The 26,131-nt window shown below is 45.5% G+C and overlaps 2 protein-coding genes across 3 annotated transcripts in view; both read right to left on the bottom strand.

The window, feature by feature from the left end:
- Positions 1–6,233: 6,233 nt before the first annotated feature.
- The window catches only part of LOC142588542 (uncharacterized), a 320,432-nt gene continuing 300,534 nt past the window's right edge, over positions 6,234–26,131 (bottom strand). For both annotated transcript variants that reach the window (XM_075700384.1, XM_075700386.1), the window contains exons 7-8: positions 20,116–20,186; positions 6,234–6,345 (exon numbers count right to left, since the gene is read on the bottom strand). In XM_075700384.1, the coding sequence (XP_075556499.1) occupies positions 6,283–6,345; positions 20,116–20,186 (134 nt within the window). In that variant the 3' untranslated portion in view covers positions 6,234–6,282. The remainder of the gene's footprint in view (positions 6,346–20,115; positions 20,187–26,131) is intronic.
- LOC142588539 (uncharacterized) lies at positions 10,994–19,135 on the bottom strand. The gene is made up of 4 exons (XM_075700380.1): positions 18,725–19,135; positions 16,952–17,101; positions 16,028–16,116; positions 10,994–15,216 (listed from the first exon to the last, which is right to left on the bottom strand). Exons 2-4 carry the CDS (start codon positions 17,012–17,014, stop codon positions 14,994–14,996), a joined length of 375 nt encoding a protein of 124 aa, XP_075556495.1. The 5' UTR covers positions 17,015–17,101; positions 18,725–19,135; the 3' UTR covers positions 10,994–14,993.

Raw genomic sequence — 26,131 nt, 5'->3', positions numbered from 1 at the left:
TCATCTCTATATCGTCCGACTAGGTCTCGATTTAAAGACTCCATTGGAACCCGACGGAGCGAGGCCTAACGCGCGGTGACGCCGGCGGTGGGTGCGCGTGACTGCGCCCGATCAGCGTGGTTGCCAGCGCTGTCCTCTAAGCCTCAAAACGTCCTCCAAGTCGCGGAACGGTTACAAACATTTCAAAGAACCAGATGGGGACAGGACGTTGCACGTACTCGAGTGTTTGTGCGTGTGTGTGCTCTTATGTGTGGATGTGCTTGTCTTTCTGTGTATGAGTGCGTGCGTGCGTACGTTTGTCTCTTTGTGTATGCGTGTTTGTATTCGCTCGCGTGTGTGTGTGCTTGCATGTGTGCGCGGTCGTTTGTATCTTTATATGGGTGCGTTTGTTTTTGACTGTGTGCGCGCGTGTGTGTGTGTATGCGCCGAGTGCAGAAGTAGCAAAAGTCCTCACGGAACTGATTGTCCACAGGAAATTGCACAGTTCACGCCGATCTCTCCGCATTCCGAGCACATCTTATCACTCTCAGAGACGTGAACGCTTTTAGGAGGCCATTTAACTAATTTTTTTAGGGCGGTCACGCGTTGCGATTGCGAAATAGCGGCCAGACTATACTGAAGCCTTGCAGCGGCGCAGCCAGAATATGTTCTTTTCTGCGGGAAGGGAGGGAGGGACTGGGCAGCCACATAAATACTGCTTGCCCCGATTGGGCCACGAGCAGGAGTGGGCAACGACACTGCTTCAATATACCTAGTTTTTGTAAGAAATACACTTCAGAAAGAATGTTAAGACGTTCGTAATAAATATCATTACGAAAGAATCATTTTATATCTTTTAAATTATGCCAAGGTAGTTCTCATGTCTGCAGTTTATATTTCTTTTCTCACCATAAACCACCCGCACCCATACTTCTACATTTTGTTATTTAAAATATAATTCATTAAAGATTAGACTAAGATCGGTTTTATGGCCAGTCTGTTGAAGTGAGTAAACGGCGTCGCTTGGGAACAACATTAATTGAAATTAGACAGGAACCTTGCAACACACAAATACACAAAAACAGGACTTTGTTTAGGCGCATTATTAAGAAAGACAAAAGCCCCGCGGAAGAACAATGACGCTTAGTCAGCACATTTTCTTGGTTTTCTTTATTTAAACAAGGAAGTTTCCACGAGCGTTCCCTAAATGAGAACATATGGGAACATATTCGGCGATGATGATATTCCATTGCACGTCATTACACTGTCCCTACGCTTTTCGCTTCCTTCCTTTCATGGGGCTACATATTTACAGGGGTGCGTAAATTGCACAGAATATTTCGGCAGATAACAACGCTGTAGACACTGTCGCGACGCGTGTCGTGATTCTTACTTTGGGTATTTAGAAACTAAAACACACTTGATGCGAGCACCCAATCCTTTCTATTTGACGGAAGTGTTGCAAGAACGCTTGCATGAAATATTAGCCAGGTAGAAACTTCAGATTGAAAGTCGCAAGCGCTCCGCTTTTCAGAAAACAGGTGAATTTTTTTTCCATGAAACACAGCATATTACAAATGCATTCTATTTAATGTATCGCAGAACACTGCTTCTGCACTACTCTCGACGCCTCTAACAAAAAATACACATACGCCAGACAAATATCCCTCTTACAACACCCTATTTTTTTTTTGTATAGACGAAGCAGTCGCAAGAAGATGGAGCTGACAGCGGGCGAACAATGGAAGCTTCAGTGTGAAAGCAGCATTTTGATAGCGGGATCTGACAGCGCACTGGCAGAAGACGAATCCCCTTGGATGATTTATGAGGAAACTGGCAAAGACAACTTCCCTGCCGAAACGTTGACTACGGGCTAGAGGTCCTGACGAAGACAGGAATTTACCCGCCGTGGTATTTTAGCGGCTATGGTGTGGCGCACCTTAGCAGGAGGTCGCAGGATAAAACCTCGGCCGCTGCAGCCACATTTAGATGGGGGAGAAATGCCAAAACGCCCGTGCCCCATGCATTGGGGCACGTTAAAGATCACCTAGCGGTCACAATTGATCCCGGGTGCCCTCACTACGGCGCGCCTCATAAACAAATCATGGTTTTTGACACGTAAAACCTCGTAATTCAACTCATGGCATGTAGAACTTTTGAGCGCACCAACGAAGCTTTGACGGATACGGCACTTGCGAGGGCACTGACCAATTCCTGACGTCGGCAAATCCCGTCGTCGAAACGCTGACTCCAGGCTGTGGCTTCCCTCGTTCACCCAATGTTGATGACTTCAAGTCTCCTTATGGCTTTCTGTGACATCTTCGATATGATTAGACTGCCACGCAAACGCTTCAGTGGGGGAGAAAGGGGGGGCGTGGCGTTCTGCATACACCGCAATGCCGCCGTGCTAATGGTCTGCCCGATGTTCATGCCACGTATTTTTGACGCTTCTCGCGCGCACGAGACACACATTTGTTTCCTTTTAGATTACATTGTCACAGTCATGTTCCTCTTTCAACCAGTTGAAACAATATCGCTGACCGCGAGCGGTATCGGTCCTTCAGGTAAACAAAGACGGAAAGAAATACCCATATCGTGCTGTAACAAGAATACATAGACACACGCACTTTAGCCATGTGGATGTGGGGCCCATAACGGTTAACGCTGCTGACGCTTGAGCACAACTCTGTTTGGAAGCATATCTTTGATATGCGTTAGTAAAACGGTGATAAGACGGCATTTGGACAGAAAACATTGGCGCAAGATGACGGCACGTGCTTCGAGGCAAATGCAGACCTCTTTCTGGTATTTGACAGGAATAAAAAATATGGTGTGACGTGACGATAAGCCGTGTTAATTTCTGTCCGCGCTTCCTTGAACGCAGCTGTAAACACGTCAGCAAACAAATAAACAACTAACAGGATCTGCACTGAGGCCAATAAACGTTTGTGCATGCCTAGCTTGCAAGCTTTTTATCACAGTATTAACCAATGTGCTAACCTTTTTTGATACAGAAATTATATTGTTTTTTTGAATTTGCCACAGGGCGGTGTGTTCTGTCTCAAATGGAAACATGTAATGTATATATTCTGTGCTATCTCCAATACGAAAGATGCCTGAATACCTGTTACATTGAATGAACCAGCCAGTCAATCTTTCCCGTGTCGTTCACCAACGGATGCACTTCGTGCGGCGGTGACTCGCTGCAAAGTGCGAGTACTTGAGCATTTGCTCTTTAAAACCTCTGTAACAAACGGTGCTTCATTTACAGGCTGTGTGTGTGTGTGTGAGAGAGAGAGAGAGAGAGAGAGAGAGAGAGAGGTGTGTGTGTGTGTGTGTGTGTGTGTGTGTGTCTAGCTACGAAAGACACTATGCAAGGTCTAACGACATTTCTTAGAAACATAACGATTAGCAGGAATCCCTGCGCCATCTCTCACAATCGCTGTCAGTGAAGTTAAAGGGCCCCTGAAACGGTTCGGACACATTTTGTAGAGGCGTAGGGCACAGCTAAAGTTAACCATTCGCACCACAATTTGTGTGAACCGTCTCACACTAAGAGAGCTAAGTTACCCTCTTCCATGGTCATGCATTTTCTCCTCAACTCGTTCGCCGACTGATCGGGGCTAAGCTCCGCCTTCACTGGCTCTTCGTCATGATGGCACGTCCTGTCGTCGACTTCCGGTTCTCTAGGGGCGAGCACGCGAAGCCTCTCGAAGCTCCGCCGGCTGTTTGGCAGTCGACCCCACGCGAGGGCTATCGAAGCAGCGTGCGCTGCGAGCATTCTGTGTCAGGGCCGAACGTGTCTGGTATTCCGGTAACCACAGGCGAGCTGGGCGTTACGACGGATGGCTGGAGGCATAAACTCAATCTGATGAAGGAACTTTAGCGTAGACGTACGCGAGCGGCCTGATAGGTGTGCACGGTGCAGCCACCTGTTGGCGCCTAGCTTAACCAGCCAAACAAAGCGCTAATATTCCTCTATCCAAGCGTAAAACATTTTAAACATTTACAAAAACAAAGTGTTAATTAACGATTACACTCCTGCGAATAATGTACACCAGCAGCAAAGAATACACTTCGTTACTGCTACAGTGTGTGCTTGAGCTTTGTGCCACCAGGTGGCTGCACCGTGCAGACCATTCACATTTGCGCTTCTGCTCATCCCGTGAAACAACACGGTCAAACGGCCACGCCCTGCCCCCTTGCGCTTGAGTTTATCCTAATACCGGACTCGCGAAACGCTATTGCGTTAGTAATCTTCCGGTGTAAAGTGAAAGCCGCAAACGCGCAAATCCTGGCGCCGACTAGATAGCGGCAGTCCGATGCGCTGCAGCCAGACCGCTCGTCTGCCGCCTTGCAGATGGACACGATGTCGCAGCTTGACATATTGGCAGTCGCTACGTTTTCAGTCCACAACGCAACAAAGTCGAATCATAGTGCTCGCGAAAAGACTGTAATCGACTCTGACCGCGGAGCTTTCGCCAAAATGGAGCACGTTGTAACACAAGCACATGACGCTTGCTGTGTGCCGGAAGTGCGTAAATGTAGTGAGAAATTGTTCTTGTGCATTCTCTTTCTGTTACTTTCTTTTTATAGAAACAAATTAACTAGCGTTCCAACTATTACGAACATTATTTGTTCGCCATAAAAGTGGAAAAACTATCGATGACGCGCCCTGGGCAGCCAATCGGATAACTCGCCCTGCTGACGTCAATTGGGCGATTTACGTCATATGGTTAGGGGCGGCTGAAGATTCCGCCGAGCAGTCTGCTACGATCGGCAGCGATGTACATTTTTTAAACCTAACAATTACACCCTTGACGCGGAGCACTTCGATGCGTCAATTAATGATCAGGAGGACCTACTCTAACGACTCAGCACGTTTGTACAAAATCGTCAAAATTGTTTCAGGGTCCCTTTAAGTTGGCTTCGTGGAGGCGACCAATTAACGAACCAACCATAAGATGCGCTCAGTACATGCAAACATTTGCGAACTCCACGTGCGCGACCTGTGTCGGCTTGGCGTACGAACAAGGGCAGTGAGTTCTAGACAATTGTTGAGCCATTAGCGTTGGCTTTAGAGCTGATATAGTTAAATGGGTATGCTTAGACATATGTATGCGTTAGTGTATACTGTGCAAATGTACAGTCCTGAACACTACTTCCGTTAAGTCGGAAGTTATGGCTGATGATGATACTCGTTCGAAAGAGAAAAGAAATGGAAGTGGTGCTCGAGAATACCATGAACAAGGAGCAGCAAACAAAGAAAAAGCCCGCGATTTCGACCATGTGCGGTAAGGCTTGACCGCGTGTCGTGTACTATCCGGGCGTTTTGCTCTACCTGTGTCCCGCTGAAAACATCACCTGCGCGATTGAAGAAGTCAATTCTCACAAGCAAAGTTCAGCACTGACTTGAGCAGATTGGTTCCAAAAGACAGCAATTTCTGTAGGCGGAACGCTGATGTTCGCGTAGTGATGCACGATCATTTGAAAACGACATTACATGTCCTAGTGCCATGCTCTCAGAAAAGTCGTCCTACACTCTTTCTCTAAGGACACTGCACAACGTGCAGCGATTAAAACTCCAGTATCTTGCAAAGAACGTCTCTTGATATCGCGGATAGTTACCGCGTGCACTCCAATGAACGAAACACTACCGAAGTTACAATAACAAGTTACAGCACCAAACACTCAAACCTCAGTTTGTCTTTCTTCCTGTTAATTTAGTGTCAGCACTTAGAACCTAAGATCGAACCTCAAGCAACGGGTCTTGTTTCTGATGGAGTCGTACGCGTCGGCGACGGAGAAGGTAACGGGTTCAATTTCTATGGCTTCTTCGTGCATCCGTCCTTGCGCGATGCGCACGCAGCTCGCCAAGTTCGTGGCTGTCAGCTGTGACGTTGCAGGTAGCGGTGGCGGTGGAGGAGGTGGCGGCTCCTGGTGGATCAGGACTCGATGGAAGTGTTCCCCTGCGGACGCTGTAGAGAGCGTGGTGGAGGGGCGAGAGAGCTGGGAAAGTGGCGCCACTAGTTCAGCAGGCGCTGGTGGTGGTGGTGGCGGCGGCGGTGGAGATGGCGGTGGCGGCAGTGAAGACAGGTCTGTCAGTTCCTTGCCCATGGTTACAAAACCGCCGCCGCAGCCGGCACCGCCGGATAGTTGAACCGATCGACAAAGGTCAGCCCTAGAGGCGACCGCCAGTGGCCGTAGGATGCGGCGAGTGCACTGCTGCTGCTGCTCTTGCGTCGCAAGGGCTGAGGCCACTGGTCAGCGATAGGCACGCCTCCATGCCTCGTGGTGTGAACGTCATCTTTTCGACGACTGCTGGGAGAGGTACCGCATCACCTCCTCGTAGCTGGGCGGCAGGTCCTATGAGACGAAACAGGGAGGCAATTATTAGTGAAGAGGTATTTACATATCTTCACATACTATATAGATATTTAAATTATGGGGTTTTACGTGCCAAAACCACTTTCTGATTACGAGGCACGCCGTCTCGCATTTCGCTCCCATCGAAATGCGGCCGGCGTGGCCGGGATTCGATCCCGCGACCTCGTGCTCAGCAGCCTAACACCATAGCCACTGAGCAACCGCGGCGGGTATATATACATATTTACATGCCATTATCCCTCAAGAGAAAACTGTATAATAGCTGTGTCTTACCAGTACTCACCTACGGGGCGGAAACCTGGAGGCTTACGAAAAGCTTACGAAAGGCTTACGAAAAGCCCGAGCTAAAGCTTCCTCTTAAGAGGAAGCTTTAGCTCGGGCCCAACTCCGACGCGGCCTATTCAAATAGATTTAAAACGCAAAAACGTTTTTATGAGATAACCCCTGGACCGATTTTGATAAAATTTGTTGCATTTGAAAGAGAAAGTTAAATTCTAGTGACTGTTGGAAGCGGAATTTCGATTTAGGGCTTGAATTTTCTTAAAACGATTTTCAAATATTTGACCGTTTGAAAAAGATAGAAGCACGAAGTTTACAAATTCATAGCTCTGCATCAAGAACTGATATCGCGGTTCTGTAAACGGCATCCATTAGATCATTGAAAGCGGACAAATTCAGTATGTCATTTTACATCTTACGTGAATTTGTTACGGTGGTTATAACGGTTTTGCAAACGTTGTATGTCCCTATGATTAAATTTTTTTTTGTATTCATGTATATACCAATTTTGTCCGCTTTAGATTTACTATTAGATGCCATTCACAGAATTGTAGTATCGTTTTTAGTGGTTGAGTTACAGAGTTGTAAACTTGATAGTTTCGTCTTTTGAAATTTTTCGATTTTTGCCAATTTTTAATAAAAAATTCACGACCTAACTCAGAAATTCGAAACCAACAGTCACTAGATTTTGAGGTTTTCTTGTAAATGCAACAAACCTCGTCAAATTTGGTGCGGTGGTTGCTGAGAAAAACGAATTCTCCTTTTACATGTATTTAGATAGGAGCCCCCGAGCTAAAGCTTCCTCTTAAATTGAGGACGACGCAACGAGCTATGGAAAGAAGAATGATGGGTGTAACGTTAAGGGATAAGAAAAGAGCAGATTGGGTGAAGGAACAAACGCGAGTTAATAACATCTTAGTTGAAATAAAAAAAAAATGGGGGCATGGGCAGGACATGTAATGAGGAGGGAAGATAACCGATGGTCATTAAGGGTTACGGAATGGATTCCGAGGGAAGGGAAGCGTAGCAGGGGGTGGCAGAAAGTTAGGTGGGCGGATGAGATTAAGAAGTTGGCAGTGACGACATGGCCACAATTAGTACATGACCGGGGTTGTTGGAGAAGTATGGTAGAGGCCTTTGGCCTGCAGTGGGCGTAACCAGGCTGATGATGATGATTTACATATCTGGCTAAAAATGTGGATCCTCCTCACATCGTAACGCTCATAATGGCAAAGCCTTTAGCCCAATTCAAAAAGCCAGGGACGTAACAGAGACATAGGACAGCGCTCGTAACGCGTAGCGTGTTACATCGTAACGCGCAGTGGATAAATCGAGAAAATAGTCCACAAGATCGGCTTATCAAGTACTTTTCATGACTGGATTATGCCAGAGCCGGAACATCAAGGGATGGGCGGGTACAATATTCGAAAAAAAGGGGATGCCCCGCCCAGATGACCAAAGAGCGACAGCGGGTTGCTACCGCGACTACAATAGTCTCGCTCAAAAAACCGTGCTTCGGAAACGCGTAATTCGCAATATAAAGACTTTTGTATCTTGATGACTGGTTTGGTCGAGTTCTTGTGTTGGAATGCTACAGCACATGCCGGATCGCAAGAGAAAAATAACTCCGCAATGCTGCCTGTCTTCTGCTTTTTAGCTGCATGGTAAGGGACAAAAGAAGAAAGAGCAGCTCTGCATGTCTTTTGCGCTGGTTTACATGTACGCGGCACATTTACTACTCGTTTTCCGAGCTTAAAATTAATCATTTGCTATTTAACAAGTCCTTAAAAAACAATGCCGTTATCGAAACAATTACAAACCTGGGGCGAGAAGAGAAGCAAGCAGGCAAGATGCAACAACGCGTCATTTATCGTTTTAAATAAATAATCTTGGTTTTAAATAGCATAAGATTTATATATTTTGGTTTAAATATATATTTTATATATTTATATACATTGCTTACTAACTCTTACATATCTAGCTCTTCATTACAATAAATATACGCATTCACATAGGTTATAAACAAAACTTTTGCGTGGAGCTATGTTTGCGCTAATGCAACGCAAGATAAATGCTATGTTGCATGACTCTTTGGTAATATTGTTAGATTCTACTGGGTTGCGACTAATCTTGATGTTTCGCTGCTCTTTATCTGGTTCCTGATAAGTTCATGGATGTTCAAGTCAACAGGTGCCCTCTTCCTGTCATGTGAAGATACTCGATGAAGTTTTTCTGAGAAGTTTTCTTTAAAACCCTAGCAGTTAGCATGATACAAGCATGTGATTTGAGAACAGGTGTGCTTGATACAGAATAGTTCATATCCACCTGCCCTATTTGTTTTATGACTGGATGCCTTGTTAAGAAGGTATCAATGAACGGAGCCACAGTTCCTGCTCACAGGCAAGTAGGCGGTGGCAAAGGCAGCGATGGTGATATTTACAGTTATGTAAAAGACAATGTAAGCTACTGTTTTTGCAAGCATACCGAAAATGCGTCTCACTTTTGAGCACCCAACTTTTTACGTCTAAAAAAAATTTGCTGAAGGCTTAGCTTGGTTAAGCCTGGAAGATTGCGAAAGCAATAGCTGCGCCTTGGTTCGGCTGATGGCGTGGACATGGTTGCCCTTTGTTAAACTTATGGCTATACATCATCCGACATAGCACAAGGCAGCGCGCCGACCACTGCGAGGAGCCGAGCTGTAGCCCCATTTATGCTCCTAGCGTGACGTCACACCAGCGAGCGCCCTCTCTCGGTAGCGCCGCAACAGCGGCGCGCAAGGCTTCGCCTCCACCATCAATGCCGCGAGCTGGGGCCCCGTCTCTCGGTCTGGCGTGACGTCACACCAGCGAGCGCCCTCTCTCGGTAGCGCCGCAGCAGCGGCGCGCAAGGCTTCGCCTCCACCATCGATGCCGCGCGCTGGGGCCCCGTCTCTCGGTCTGGCGTGACGTCACACCAGCGAGCGCCCTCTCTCGGTAGCGCCGCAGCAGCGGCGCGCAAGGCTTCGCCTCCACCATCGATGCCGCGAGCTGGGGCCCCGTCGCTCGGTCTGGCGTGACGTTACACGGTCACGTGACGCGCATCTGCGTAAGGAGGCGCCACGACCACCGATGGGCCGAAAGTGCGAGCAGTATTCGCAACTTTCACCGCCTATAGGTGGCGCTACTCGAAATTCTAATATGGCTGTCGTTAAGGGGATCGTGTAGACGCCACCGGCTAGTGTACACGCTGCATCGGATCGCATAGTGTTTCCGGGCGCAGCGTGGTATTGTCATGTCTTCATTTCGAAGGCCATTGACTCTGGGCTGTATTATGACCCACATCGGCGGTTCAGAAACGCGTGTTCGGTGTCTGGTTGAAGGTGAAGAAGTGTTGAACGCAGGACACATCGTTTGCTGCGGCTTGAAAGAATGCACAGTCTCGTCGTACACTGTCCAAGGATTGTGCCTGAAAACATCACAAGTGCGGCAGAAACCACACGAGCTGTGGTTCGAATTTAGGAGCGACGAAACCATAAATGTGGGTACAGGTGCTATTTACTGGCTTTTTTTTCTTGCGAGTCCCTCGCCGAATAGGCTTCAGTGGCCGCACTTCGAGAAATTAAAACAGCTCTTCGTGTTTACCGCAGAGGCGTGAGCGGGCCCCAACGCTTGGTGGGAATTAAGACTGTAATTAGTTCTGCGTTGGACGGCAGTATTATTAGCAAATGTCATGAAAAGTAGAATGGTGTGCCAGTTTAGCTGCTGGTGCGTGTGGCATGGTGTACGTGTACTACATATTCGGTCGTCCACTCTTAGTTTGAGCACGCGAGCACATGACTGCGCTCTTCAGCTTGCAAGTGCGTCCGACACGTGCGTTTCCAGGCAAACTGGTTTATGCGTAAAGGGACCACAAGTTGCTGCTTCACGTCGTCTGCATTTTTGCTACGATGCGCGGCTTTGAGCACGGCTACGCGCTAAGAGGGGTCCCGTGTACTGCCGCGGCTTCGGTGTCCGAACCCTTGCCTCGCGTTGCCTGGTAAACTATGCTGCCTTTATGCGCTAGTAAACAAAGGGTATTCGCTCGCATTCATTTGCTAAAGCATCTTCTATGCAGTCGTACAGCACATGGCAAGCGTTTAATGATGCCACAAAGCTGATTTCATCGCCGTAGGAGCATTACATTGATTTGGTCATCCTCCGATGAACCGTAGAACTCGATTCGCATGCCCACACCTCAAAAGTGCTTCTTCCAGTACTTCTTTGGCATTTTTTTTGTGTGTGTGTGTGAAGCGAAGACGCGAAAAGCCGCTTAGAAATTAGTGCATGAAGGCAGCGCGAAAGGAAAAAAAAGATACGCGATGAAACGGGAGAAAGAGCAGTACATCACGTTTATTCACATAACATGAAGAGTGCCTGTCCTGCATTGAAGCAACAATTTTTTTTTCTTACAGGGCCACTGCTCTTACAAAGCAGGCAACTCGAAATGCTGCAAGCACATGGTTGCGATGTTGCTTTTTACACACAGGTAAGCATGTACAAAGGCAATTCGTAAGCTAACAGTGATCTCTTTTGCATATGTGTACCTAAGTTGCAGTGAAGTTTCAACGTACAGTGAAACACAGATTGATGAACAGTTTCTTGTCTCTGTATGAATGTGCTGGCCTTTTGTCACAGGATTCTTGGGTTGTACTTGCAAATCATTTATTTACCTGTAATACATTGTGTTCACTGCTGCAGAACTGGTGTCGAGAACCTGGACCTGCTGACTTGCACCGATGTAAAACAAGCATGGGGCAAGTTGAAAGGAAAGAACATCTACATGCCCAGAAAAATTAAGGACTTGTGCCACAGGCAGCATACTTCAAGGGCCCGGTTGGATAAACAGAAACTCAATGCAATCCAACAGCGGCTTATTGCTGCTGCTCCACAAAGCGCCCTAGCAAGACATGTGATGGGCCGCTGCCTTCAAAGCGAAGATGTTGAAGTTAGTGCCATGAATGTGCGCTGTGAAAACACAGGCTGTGAGCCGGACCTGATTGTGCAGCATATCCTCACCAGCCAGCATGCACAAAAGTTTGAGGAACTTCTCTTCCATGAAGTCGCGTTCAGAGACTGGGACAAGTTAAGAATTTACAGAGCTGATATGAACCATTTGAGTGCTCGGCTAGCAAAATTTTATAAGGACATGGTTGCTGTGAGCTCACCACAAGCAGTTAGAATTTGTGCCGAGACTGCTGGGCAAAACAATACACAGTGGAAAAGAGAGCGAATGCTCAGAATAACAGGAAGCAAGTGCCATACATTGTACAGATTTGTGCCATCGCCAACAAACAGCTGGCAAAACAAAATTGAAAAACTGCTGACGCAGAACTTTCAAGGCAACGACGCCACGAGATGTGGCAAGGCGTGCAAGAAGCCAGCTCTCGAAGAGTATGCACTTAACACTGGCAATGCAGTGTCGACAGTGGGCCTTGTTGTGAACCCTATAGTCCCGTGGCTCGGCTTTAGCCCAGATGGGATTGTTTTCAGGCACGGAAAGCCGGCCATGTTGCTGGAAATTAAGAGTCCAACACGTGGCAAAACGGAAAGCATTGCACAACTTGTAAAGCAAAAGAAACTGCCATACATTGTGTCCCAAGGCGAAAATTATACCTTGAGGCCTACACATTCCTACTACACACAAGTGCAATTGGGGCTGTTTCTTTTGCATTTGACGCAAGTAGACCTTATTGTGTACAGTGAAGTGGAATCTTTAGTTATCCATGTGAAAAAATGCGTATCATTTATTGACAGCTTGATTCAGCGGCTGCAGTATGTGTATTTTACGCACTATTTGCCAGCACTTTTTAATTATGTGCAGTAAGAAACCATCAAAAATAAACATGAAAGAATGTGTGCATTTTCATGGTCAATCACATAAGACTCAGAAAAAAACAATCCAGCTGTATTATTATGCAAGAGAAGCATGCAAGTGGGAAGCTGCACTGACATAAGTTTATTTCCAATCAAAAAAGATGGAGGCGGCTGCAGCTAAAAGCTGCCTGAGCAAACGGCAGCTTGACAGGGGCCCGCAGCCCCCTCTACAAGACGGCAGTGAAAAAAGGTTGCAGGAACAAAACCGATTTCGAAAGAATACATAGGCACCAAAATGGATACAAGGAGTCAACACAAATCTCAACCAATGAGAAGGTTTAGATACCTTGTATAGTGTTGCCGTATTTCAGCTTTACTTATTTTTAAAATGTCAGTGGTACTTTTGTAATTATTCAGGAGAGTGGGCAGGATGGACAGTTTTTCTCTGGAGTAGTTAGTCCAAGGGGTTATAACATCCCATTTTTCTTTGTGACGAGTACTGTATACGGGAATGTTCTCTTTCAGTGATAAGCTGTGTAAAAGCATCCTATTTTCAAGTACTTCACGCTTGAAGGCTAGTGTTAGCTTAGAGATTTTTTTGATACGTTATCCTTTGAAAAAAGAATGTGTGTATGGCTGTTATATGCGATTCATAAAGCAGCCTGACAAGCTTTTTCAGGAGGACAAAAAGGTTTTGTAAATTAGATTGAGTAGTGGTGCCCCAAACCAATAAACAGTAATTTAGATGCGAGTAAAAAAAAAGCAAATTATAAAGAAGTTTGACACTGAATGGTAGATATGTTCTAAGGCGGGATAAAACTCCAACTAAATGAGTCACTTTGTCAGTGTGATTATCCCAAAGCATATTAGAAAAAGTTACTCCAAAAATTTTATTTTGATCAGTTGTTTCCAGTGGTTCACCCCCATACGTTAAATTTACTGGAACGTCGAACTGCTTTGATTTTGGCCTGAGTATAACAGCTTTTGTTTTATTAACATTTATTCTCAGCTGGTTTGCTATTGACCATTTTTTCGGGTTTATAGGGAGCGAGTATGCCACATTTACCAGTTGAGTACAATATGGAGCTGTTATAAAAGTACTGGCGCCATCCGCACATAGGACATATTTTGGTTTAGTAAAGATATTTGTAAGGTCGTTGATAAAAATATCAACACAGTTTGCTGCATTGATTGCAGCACTGTTATTCAAACACTAGCAAGAGGAGCAAGCAGTTTTTTGCACACTCTTAGTGCTTTTCCGTGCCAACTTCCTGTGCATATAACGACGCACGTCTTCAACATGTTCCTCCGATTTCCTACTTTTCTCCATGCATGTTCATATCAATGTGCCACGATATACAGTAGACTCCTGTTAACACGAACACTGTGAGACATTTGGTTGGTTTCCTATAGGCCTCAATACAAAAAATATCCTCTTAAGACGAACTGCATTGTGTGCAGTTTGGTTAAGACAAACTTCCACAGAAATCGCGAATCACGGCAACCTCACTCAATGGCACTGGTGGAAGTGTTCATGGGGCAACACCAAGGGAAGAAAAAAAATAAAATGCTTCTGCACAAGAAAGCACATCCACACAATATAGCTTCCGCACATTGTCATGCATAAGGTTGAGTAGGTGTGGGGAAGCCATCTTACATAAGCGCGCTTTCTTGGGGGAAGCCTTCTTGCCGGTGCAGGAAAGGGCAGGGTACCTTTGTGCCTGTGTAGGAATATGACATGGCCAGATCTCGGCATTGCGCACATCACATGCCACGAGTTGTTTCCCATAGTGCACTCACTCGATCCCTGACTTGGGTCCTAAAAACTCAGCGGCCACACTTGTTTGTTTGCTTACTGTGTTTGCTTACGCAGAAATGGAGGCTGCACAACACCGATCCCCAAAGCAGCACATCTACTGTCAATATTAAAGCACTTGTCTACCATGATGTCATCCTTAAAAGGCTCTAGTCTGCCCAAGATATCTGAATTATCCGCACACGCTTTATCAGAGGCACGACCTCCAAAACAATCACTCAAAAATGTGATGAGTGCACCTGGAGATACGCCAATCAAAACTTTAACTGTGTGTACCCCTTTATAGTGGGAATAAGTCAGAATGCGGCAAGATGCACAGTGAGATTTTTCAACCTCTACTTCTGTGCAGTCAAGCACAATTCTGACATCCCTGTACGCTACAAAGCACTGAGGCTGATTCTGTTGCACTTCTGCCTTGCTCGGCCATGGGATAGCTGCTTCCAGGACAGCTGCCAAGGGGCGTAGTGTGCCATAAAAATACCGGTGTACTGTAGCCTCAGATACTGAAAATAATGCCGCTAAGCACCTAAAAGACAGAAATGTCTTAAGGCGAACAAGCACCATTGTTAATCGCTCTAATACACTTCTTTCTGTATTCAGTTCATCAAATTCGGCCACAGCATCAGCAATAGTCCTGAGAAGATTCATATCTTCTACACCTGTGAAGGCTTTAACACAAGCGTCACTGTGAAACAGATCAATTAGAGTTCTGCTAGCAGGGGGTGCTGTATCTGTATTAACCTGCACCGCCTTGTGAGAAGCAGCAGTCTGGCTCTCGTTGAACTGCAGGAGGGTCTCGACAGCAGCGCTTTCCAGGTTTTCAAACTCTCTTGCGTGGGCACTAAGGAGGACAAGAGCCCCAGCGGCAGCATCTTTCCTTGTATGTTCAGTGACGTTTCCGCTGCTTTCGTATTCCGATGGTTCCTGATAATACAGACAGATAATGGAATGACAAGTTGCACGGAAAAAGGCAATAGAAACAACTTTTCTTTTTGGCTGCACGCAATAAATAATACATATTTCGAATGGAAAATTACACACTACATATGTTTCTGAATAACTGTTTCTGAATCTTGTATTACAGCATATTGAAAAAGTTTGCACGGAGACACGAGGACAAGCCGAGTAAAAAGGTTGAGCGCTAACTCGCAACTAAAGTTTACTCAAACGCATGCATGAGTAAATAGGAAAATCGAAACAAAACAAGGCTGTCATCATAAACATCACGTGTTAGCCCGTGTGAGTTGGCCAAGAACCGAAACTCTCTATCACAGAAGCAGACAGAAGCCTTTCATAAAAGTATTGGCGGAGATGTGTGCGTCAGTCAGACTTCTGTCCGCTTCTCTAACAGGGAATTTCGCTTCTTGGCCAACTCACACAAGGTAACACGTGATGTTCACAATGACTGCCTTGTTTTGTTTTGGTTTTCCCATTTATTTATGCATGTGTTTGAATAAACATCGGTTGCGAGTTACCGCTCGTCCTTGTTTTCCTTGGCTTGCCCTCATGTCTCTGCACAATCTTTTTCAATATGCATTTCAACCAACTAGCCAAACTCTCTGCTCCTTGTAAACAGCTCATGCTAAAGTGAGTTATGCATTTCAGAATGCAATAGTGCTTTAGCCACTCTTGACTTCGTTTAGGTATCGAAATGGTTTGCCTTATGTGCTCAGTTGTGAAGCACGCCATATGAAGCTTTGCAAACTTTGCTACATGAAGTTCAGCTCAAACTTACACAGGCTGGGCTTGCACTTTCTGAATTACCCTGCGGTGATGAGCAAGGAATCCTTGGTGCCACATTATGCGGGTTGAGAGTAGGGAGTCCTGAAAAAGAGCGTGAAAATGTCAAACTCATTAAGTGCAGTTTCTTTGCCTGCAAATAAAAACAATGGCTATAGCTTGTTTAATTCACATCACGAGTGAAATTAGTGGCTAACAACTGATTCACCAATAAGAAAATAGTGTTGCCCACTTTGCAGAAAATGAGAATGTACAAAACCAAGAACCTCCAGGAAACAAAATTTAGAAGGGTGTTTTCATGAACTTAGTGTATAAGAAGCATCATATCCCATGGGTGCTAAGAATAAAATTTGAGTAAAAACCACTCTAACCTAGCAGGCCAGGCAAGAAAGTGCGTTGCACACAAAAATTTGAGAACACTACCGTTATTTTCACACACCATAATAAATTCAAGGCAAGTTAAAGGGAGCCTTTAAATTGCATAACAAGTGACACGTGCACTCGCACTCCCTCAGTAAACCCAACATGCGATGAAATTGATTTTCTTGATGCCACTTGATTTTGCCTTGTCTTTTGTTTGGTGCTAATGTGCAAAGCTTTGCTTTAGGCTGTTGTACGTGTGTGTGTTCACATGCCCGATTAGAATGTCTGATGAAGCTGCATCATTTCCTTTTTCTGCCTGTTTTCTTTGTATTTTAACCTCTTTTCATTTATAATTGCAGTTTTTCAAGTAAACGTACAGTTGCGAGTGAGCGCTTGTGCCGTGCTGTTACCTTCTTCTATGTCTTCGTCTTTAAGCGCTCGTCTAATATGAACATGTACCAACAGCCCAATTCCTCACGTTAAAACATGTTACCATTTCACTTCATAACCATTTCAAGACAATTTGTCAATTGATATTTTGTAAAATGTAGCCTACTTGCTGCTCTTGCTGATGCCCGGAAGGCTCTCTCAGCCGATGCCTGGCTCCTGGCTGGATCATTGCTTTCAAGGCTCCGCACAGGTAGACACCGTGATGGTGCTGCTGTTTTCTTCAATTGTCGCCGGGCTGGTCGCCACATTTCTGGTGCTTTGAAATATGAGATCAGGGTCTTAGTAACATATTTCCCACGGTGTCATTTGGAGGCACACATTCTGTATATGCATGAGATTAAGAAGTTTGCAGGGACGGCATGGCCACAATTAGCACAAGACCGGGGTTGTTGGAGAAGTATGGGAGAGGCCTTTGCCCTGCAGTGGGCTTAACCAGGCTGATGATGATGATGATGATTCTGTATGCAACCAAGATGGGCAGATAACTGCAACCGCTACTGAAATCAAGGGCACAAAATAGTAAAAGCTTATAAAAGGGAAAGTAAGAAAATGAATAAAAAGATTTTTTCAATTTCAAATGTACCATAAATCTGTACTCAGTTCGAATGAGTGTATGGGTAGACTTTTAATACCTTTTAAGGACTTCTACTGAAAAGTTACAATTGTATCATAGAAAGTTCCCATGAAAGCACACACAGCGACACTTTTTGATCTTCACAGCTCTATTTCAAAAATGATAGCAATGACCAAATGAATCCTGCCATCACTAAGTGCATATTGGGCTCAGCAAAGACTGGATAACAGTCACAGTTATGCAACTAGGTAGTCAATACTTAACTATCCGCTTATTTTCATCCTCCCTAATTATTTTCAATGATTTTAACCTTTATGAAATATATTATCCTTTATTATTTTTAACTTTGATAACAGTTTGCGAGTATAATAATCCATCTTACAGAACCTGTAGGTCTCAAAACATTCACATGCATCCAGTTCCGGTGTATGCTGAACAACGCAGCAGAAAGAGTGACAAAATATCAGGGAATTGATTGAAAAATATTCAAGAAGCATTGCACATAGGAAAGTTTTACAGACTGGATTAGTTTCGAATCAATAGTTTTCAAGATTGTGATTGCAATGTGCGCCATAAGTAAATAATTATAACAATAATTAACAAGATAACTCGCACTCTGAATTCTGCACAAAGCTGTAAGAATGACAAATCATACAGGGAAATGTGTATGTATTAATACCAGCACATCAATCGAACTAAATATTTTCACCACTACACGCATTTCAACTGCTATATATATATCAATTTCACTTGAAAGCACCAGCTCAGCCTGCGAGCGCCTCCGCAACCATCGAGTAGCGGCCTCTAGAAATTCTGATTTGATCAAATAACTCTACAAGGAAGTGCTGCAATAAAAGCATTTCCTCCCGGCTCCATAGCTTAGATGTTCAAACGCAAAGCACAAGTTAGCCCACAGCTGCTGCACTTCGATACAACGGAAGGGCAGAAAACGCTGGCGCCTAGCATAAATGCTTTAGTGCGTGTTAAAAAAAAATGAAGTAATCAAAATTTATCTACCAAGGCATGTCTGGAGGCATTATGTTTTTCTGGCAGGTAAAAGACCAGTAATCCAAGCAATTTCAACGCGTGCATACTAACGGCGACTGTGAGGCGGTCTGGCGGTTCGTCACAGCTGACAGCTAGCAGTGATGTTAATCAGACATAAAAGAGCGCTATCGAACACGACATAAGGTGCCCCACGAAAGAAAATGTTCTCCAGCTAAAATGCCGCTCAACACATAAGTGGTCACGGTGTGCGCCCCTCGTTGAGACACAACATGATGCAAGTAGAAAATGTTCACTTACCAGTTGTACCCCAGAAGAAATCTTCGGGAACAAAGTGAGCGCTGCACACCTTCATAGTTTTCGTGACAGGCTTGCAAATTCGCAGTTTCACTGTCCACTCCTTTTTCATTCGTTCGTCGCAAGGACACGAGTGAAGGCTTACCTCGCCTTTGACTGCACGGTGTGTGCACTGAGGCACACAGCACATTTTGTTGCTCTTGTACGTCTTGCCCATTTCAGGAAACACGTTACCCGTGAAAACAGTGTCACTGCGAAAGGGAACCTGTGTCTCAGCTGTGTAGATAACTGCAGCCCTTGAAATACCGCTGTAAAAAGCGACCGAAATCAAATACAAAACAAAGGCTCCAGCGCACCACGCTAACTGAACACGGGCGACGCGGGTACGAAACGCGGGTATCCCCTCGTTGAGGCTTACGACGGCTGCCGCATGGCGTCGCCACCATCTGTGAAAGTTGCGAATTGCTTTCGCAATAAAAACACACAGAAATAAACGTGGCTTTGATTCGCACGAAATCGTTCACCGCTATCAAGGAGGCGCTTCACGTATCATCTTCACTTAGTTGTTTCTGTGCGCGCGTATGCATCGAATTGTATATTTACAGGCGTTTCGCGTGGCAATAAGCCAGTTGCAGTAGGCGCTTTGTGGTTTCTTTACTCTGTCAGTCCCTGTCAATTTAGTGTGCGTTGCGTTCAAGTAGACATGTATAACCAACTAGCACACCAGTTCGTCCCGAGATAACCAAGATGCGTTTGAAGCATTGGTGGAAGATAAAAAGAGAAGAGAGCTTGATAAAACCGGAACCGTTACAGGCGTAGACAATTGCACAATATTGAGATGTACGCTTTAATGAAGAAAGAGAAGACCAAGGAGAGATGGGCAAAATGTGGAACTGCAATATATGTGTATAACACCTGATTACTCAAGCTGGCAAGGCGGCTATCGGTTGCCGCCCAGTTTTGAATGGCATGCATTTAAATATAATCATAGTCTACAAAAGAGCTGAGATTTCTAAATGATACCTCCTTAATTACGGAGTAATTCTTGCTTTCACCTTCAGCCATGAATGTGGTGATGTACATTCTATCTCCTTAATTTATCTCAAACCCCGTGGTATGGGCATACACGCCCTATAATATGGGTTCTGTGCTCCATAGCTGCACCGTTGATATTATGCTGACTACCTATTGAATTGCGAGGATCTACCTGTCGACATGGAATGGCATCTGGTTAGCGGAGCAAAACACGGACACAAGAAGAAACGAAGACAAGCGCTTCTTCGTCTTCGTTTCTTCTTGTGCCCGTGTTTGCTGCTCTATCCAGATACCATTCCATGATGATAGACCAACAAGAACATATCGCCACCCTCGTCGACTACGTATCGACGACTCACCTCTTTGGAAGGCAGCACGGGGGACGGTGGTCTTACGGCCCTGGGTATCACCACCAAATCCCACTCCGGACCTGCGTAGTAGATTACAGCAGAGGCAGGAATAAGGACGGACCTGTGTTATTGTTCAGGTACAATAGCGAGTTGGAACGTCACGATGATACGCGCTGAGCAGTTCTCGCGTTCAAACTTTGAATTTTGCAAGGCAATGTCTACCTTGGGCCAATTTCCTCCACTTTTCCGTATCGGGTACACTGTAAAAATGTTTCCGTCGTTATAGTGAGAAATTGCAGGTAAGGATACAGAAAATATAACTTTTTAAAAGAAAATACGGCAAGAATTTCCGTTAAAAGTACAGGAAGTGCTCCCTGTTTTAAGTTTTACGAGCATTTCAGACGGAATAATACAGTGGCTGCACTGTTCACGAAACAGACAAAACTCCTTGTTAAGCGAACATTCGTATTTTTGCGAGAAAAACTAAATGCTGTCTGAATGAACGCTTGTACTCACAGAGTTTATTTAATACAGACGTTAGAATATATGTACGCACCCTCTATCCCAGCCGCGGTTGGCCGCGCATACAGGCCTTGTGGCGCTGATAACAGGCACAAAATATATGAATGAGTTTGCAATATTTTCACATTATTTGGTGTCAGCGCTTTGTAATTTATAATAATGCATATATGTTTAAGTGAACGAAGAGTGGTGGGAACACGTGCCAATGCTAATAAACTTGCGCCGCTGAGGTGCTCCTGCGGTAGGAATTACACTAGTGCTCTGTGCAAAAAAAACTGTGCGCACTATAAATCAGTACCGAAACGCTGAGAGCGGTATAATAACCGTAATGGCGTTTGCATTTAGCAACAATTGATCTCGCAAAGAATTAACAGCATGGCATTTTCGAATAAGAGAAACAATTAACCCAAGAGTTAAATGGCTTTACTGAACTGCACTGTAATAGGCTTAAATCACCCCACAATATTCCAAAATATCTCATCTCTGTCAATAACTGTCCATTCATTGACGCACGACAATTAAGCATAATCTGCATGGTTCCTGTGTCGTCAATCCTTACGATAAGATGTAATCGCAAGCATTTGACGCTTTATCTTGAAACAAGACCGGCGAGCACTCAGGTTCTTGTACGGCAGAATAAAGGTCCCGAACATGCACCGCTAAGCGTGCAAATTTACGCGAAGGTGACTGAAGATGACGGACCTAATACTGTGTATACTGTCATAAAAAAATATCAATGAGAAGTTCGCGTAACTATTTAATCTTTATTTCTTTTGTGACACAAGATGCAACAGCATCTGTTCGATGAACTTTATTGTACCCAAGGGAAAAGTCGCAGTTTTGCCCGAAAGGCGGACCACCGATTGCGATAGCAAATTATTAGATAGCTATACGAAGTAAGGATAGTAGTTTTATCGGCCGTGTAAACTTGTGAACATTCGCTTGCTAACTAAATTAACAATGACATAATCTGTAAGCGCGACTGAACGAGCACGTAGAAAGAAACATACACGCAGAAACCGCGCTATCTGTGGGTCTGTTTGGTTCTACGTCCTCGTTCAGTCGCACTTACACATTTTATCATGGATTCAAACTAACTAGCCTGCCAACGTGACGCACAGGTAAACATGAAGACATCTCACTCGATAAGAGCGGAAACTCGCTGTCAAAATGCTGGAGAGGAATCGCGGCAACAGCAGCGATTGAACTGACCGTGCATCTCTCGCTTCAGTGCGAACGAAACGTCAAAAGCACTGCGCATACGAAGCTGCCGGCACTACGCGCACTCTGCAAACATCGCAGATCGCTTTGAAGATACGGCGGCCGCGCCGCGCCGTAAGCAGCAGCCACCGGAGAAGAACGCCCCCATCCCTCCGTCGTCTCACCCCCGTGCCTCGCGCGCGATAGGAGAGGGCACGCTTCCTGCCCACCTTCCTCGCACGCATAGTTTCGTATTAGTATAACTACAGGAAAATCTGGCGCTGCGATCGTTTAACCATCATGGTAATGATGGGAAGTACATGCTAGGATTGACATTCTGTTGACTGCCGAACTAGTCTGCAAGTATTTCTTAGCCGTTTTGGTTTCGCTCCAACTGCAATTGCTATAGCCTGCAGTGGGATAGTGCAACGCAAAGCTCTCTGCCTTTGTTCTGTTGCTCGAAGTGGCGATAGCGCGCTGGGCCAGCGACTGGGACGATGTTTGTGTCGCGCTGTGGTGTCGATGCCCTGACGAGAAAGCGACGGCATCGTAAACGTTGAAAGAACATGTTTTGACCGTTTGGACCTTGGTTTGTTAAGTCTGTTAGGTTGGCGCTGTAGCGTTACGTGCTTTATGAAACTTGAGAATAGGAAAAAGAAGGTGTGGCCACACACTCTGCGCATATTTCTGCGCACCCTCCGTCTTCCTATCATCCGGCCCAGCATAACACAGCTGCACGCTGGAGTGCGCGGCGGATAAAGCATAGCGCCACCGCCGCGTGACCCGAGGTATACGTCACCGACAGTGGCTATAAAAAGAGGCTACCTGGCTGACAAGAACCGCTTTTCTGCCTTCCGCTACTGGTACGAACGTAGCGTTGGTATGCCCGTCCGCTGCCATCGTTTAGTCGATTAAAGAGTCGTTAAGTTTTTATGTTGGGATTCGTCCTTCGGCAGACTCATCCCACAAAGGCACTACTGATACAAGACATAGACAGTTGTATTTCTAGTGGCTTGACAATCAAATTTTATTGAGGGTTTCATTACGCATTGCTCATTTATGTGCTCATTGAAATGCATGTTTTAGGACTTTGAGACCACAAACTTACTTGTCGTAGGAAAGGTTGCTGCTTACTGGCTGTAGTCTTGTGTCGCAAAATGGTAAGTGCAAAGCCACTCCGTAACGCTTCAGAAGCGGTATGTCAACATAAAATAAAATGAAGCATACATGTAGGAGGCCTCAAGCATCCCTGCTAGCAGTGCAACAGATGTGCTTAAAAGTACTTCAAGATGTTCAACAATCGTGACAGCCGACGCAGCCTTTCGAAAGAGCGAGAGAATTCGCAAGTGCCTGTCGTCTGCGAGAAAAGTCTCGCGTTCGCAGCGAGCAGACGTCGTAGCAGACGACACTTGTCGCATTCCTCTCAAGGGCGCAACACTTTCTCACAATACAAAATTTTATTTCCATTAATACTTGATGAGTATTTTTATACAAGTACACGCACGGTTGTTGTTGGTGTTGTAAAAATAAATAAATAATTATTCTCTGGCGTCAAATCGGGAACAGAATTGCACAAGAAAGCATACCCTGGTGTGTCCTGGTACAAACCATAGTAGACCATGCTTCAATCTCAAAGCCATACAAAGTATATGTAACGTGTTCTGCATTATATAAGACACTGCAGAAATAAAATTTGATTTTACGCGATGATATTTGAGTATAGCTTCGTTTACTGCGCCGCAAGCAAACGCCGCTAGTTTAAAGATCGAAGCCAATCTCAAGTCTGTACTTCACATTATTCCCATGTAGGTTGAGGCAACGCTCAGGAGAACCCCCGTAGATACTAGCGCTACATTTCCCTCTAGGGTACTTATTTAGAAACTCTATGCTCGCACGGCTCACCCTCGTGCTCTGTCACTCGCACATACAGCATACCACGCACGGCGACGATATTATCGTCCTTGAACTGTATACGGAACCTCAAAGCGACGTCGACGGCAAAAATGCGCCTGGAGTGTCCATATAATTGCTATCGCAACTAAGTTACCTCACAACTAATTATTTACCCGTTCATTACATGCACCAACCAGCCCATATTAGCACTATCCTAGAGCTTATTGACGTATTGCAGTACACTGCATTGCAACACTATGGTTTGCTATCTTAAAGGGACACTAAAGGTTACTATTAAGTGAACGTGGACTGTTGAAATACCATCCCAGAAACCTCGAAACGCTTGTTTCGTGCCAAGGAGAGACTTATTTTAAGAGAAAATGCGTTCTGAAGCGTCCGCGTACCTCTAGCGCAGTTCAAATCGCCCGCCCTCCCATCGAGGAGTACTGACATCATGGTCTCATAGTGACGTTGCCCCATCGGTGAGTAGAACGGCGTCCGCAGACGGCGCTACGGCTTTTAAGCGCAAAACGCAAACGCGCGGCCAGAAACAGAGCCAAGACAGCCGACAGCAGAGCGAAAGCGGGAGTATAGTGGCTAGCGGAAGGAGAAACGCGCGACCATAAGCTGGTACTTTATTCTACGACGCGAACTTCGACGCTCGTCGCAATATACCCTGACAACGACTGAATGGCTCGCGATGCTGGGCTCAACTTCAGCGATTTGAGCACTGATGAGCGCGACGTGCTGCTGAGGGCTCGCGCTGCCGGCGTCGTTGCGTACTACGACGGCGGCCTCGACACCGGTTCTCCGGAGCGGGAAAGCAACGAGGGCTTCCCACCACGACATCACAAGGACGTGGCATTCTCACTGCTTGTTCGAAATGAAAGTTTCGCGAGCCAGCAGAACCCGCACAGCACGACGCGATAACGAAACTACTGAAACTCCAAAGCGTGCGCGGCGCAGAGTCGAGCGCGGAGTCGAGCGAAAACGAAACCTTTCGACCACCCATACTACAGAAGGGTAACGTCAAAATGTTATTTTTTCTTAGAATCGAATAGACGTAGACAAGTAGCATTTTCTTCCGTCTTATAATCGAATGAAATGATATTTTCAATACGAGTAGTTGAGTATTAGTAACACAAATTATGAGGAGTGCTTTCGTCATCGGGCTAGCACCGGAATGTCGCTGGGGGGTCTCCAATCGTGTCAAGCATTTACCTCAATTTCTCGGTTACTAAAGCTCTGTTCGCGATTACATTGACGCCTTAGACGTTCTAGAACATTGCTCTACCACTTTAACTTGACTTTCTGGTAACCTTTGGTGTCCCTTTAAGTAGCAAAACGGACGCTCGTCTGGTTGACCTCCCACGAGACGTTCATTTGAGGGATCGCCAGCAGTTTGTCCGCAGGCGCGAGTAAGAGCGGGCGTGAGAGAGAAAATCTGAGGGCTTTTGCCCTTTGAATATATGACTCTCCCTAGGCACTACGGAGGAGCTTTCTTAACGCGTGTTGTATGCATTTGTGCCCTAGACATGCCGGCATTGCGGAGTGCGGTCGAGTTCGTTCACGCTCCGCCGCTGGCTGCCGGCGCGGTGAGGCAGCGGGCACGAATGCGCCATTTGGTGATCACTGTGTCTGAAGGGACTAGGTTCTGACTGGTGTTATATAAGCCGCGGGTCGTTTTTTTTTTTTTGTCGCCGCAATAGATTGGATTTTTTACAAGCACTGCTCCAGGAGGGCACATATAACCGGCAAATAGAGGCCTCAGAAGGGCACCTGAGGTTATAATAACGCACGTGGCGCAGGATCTCCACGGCATCCAAGGGGTAGCGGGGCAGTGGCGTAGCCAGAAATTGCGTTAAGGGGGGGAAGGGGGGGGGGGCTAACATTGCCGCTCGGTCTCCTCCTTATAGAATTTGTAGAAGGATCAATTATATGAATAATAACTGCATTGCCATTGCGAAACATGCTGCAAATGAATTTTTCAACGCTACGCACTGTCAAGACAAGTAAAATACGTATTTCTTCATAAAAAATATACTCGTATGTCCAAAAAATTGTGCCCGAAATAACCGATATCAATGCTTCCATGTTTTTGTCTACTTAATAAATACAGAAAATATCACACAAACTTTAGAACTATACCAGTTCGAAACGAGCAAAGCAGTGCATGCCGCTCATATGAAAAATGTTAAGGCTGTAAGATGAACAAGTCGAGGACAAATATAATAATGAAGCTTTGTCATTCAAGAGCCTTGTTTACAGTAAGGTTCGTTACAGCGCAACACAAGACAAGGACAAAAGAAGGTATAAAACGACGACACGACAGCGCTGTGTCGTCGTTTTATACCTTCTTTTTTCCTTGTCTTGCGTTGCACGGTAACGAAACTTACTATGAATCCCAACC

Source organism: Dermacentor variabilis, chromosome 7 (genome assembly GCF_050947875.1).
Source record: "Dermacentor variabilis isolate Ectoservices chromosome 7, ASM5094787v1, whole genome shotgun sequence".
In the NCBI taxonomy this organism is placed as follows: domain Eukaryota; kingdom Metazoa; phylum Arthropoda; class Arachnida; order Ixodida; family Ixodidae; genus Dermacentor; species Dermacentor variabilis.
This window is presented reverse-complemented; position numbering and strand designations above follow the sequence as displayed.

Coding starts and splice junctions, on each gene's coding strand:
- LOC142588539 (XM_075700380.1), bottom strand. CDS start 17,014: ATGATCCAGCCAGGAGCCAGGCATCGGCTGAGAGAGCCTTCCGGGCAT. Junction 16,117..16,951: donor GGCATCAGCAAGAGCAGCAA/GTAGGCTACATT, acceptor GCTCTTTTTCAG/GACTCCCTACTCTCAACCCG. Junction 15,217..16,027: donor AAAGTGCAAGCCCAGCCTGT/GTAAGTTTGAGC, acceptor CTGTATTATCAG/GAACCATCGGAATACGAAAG.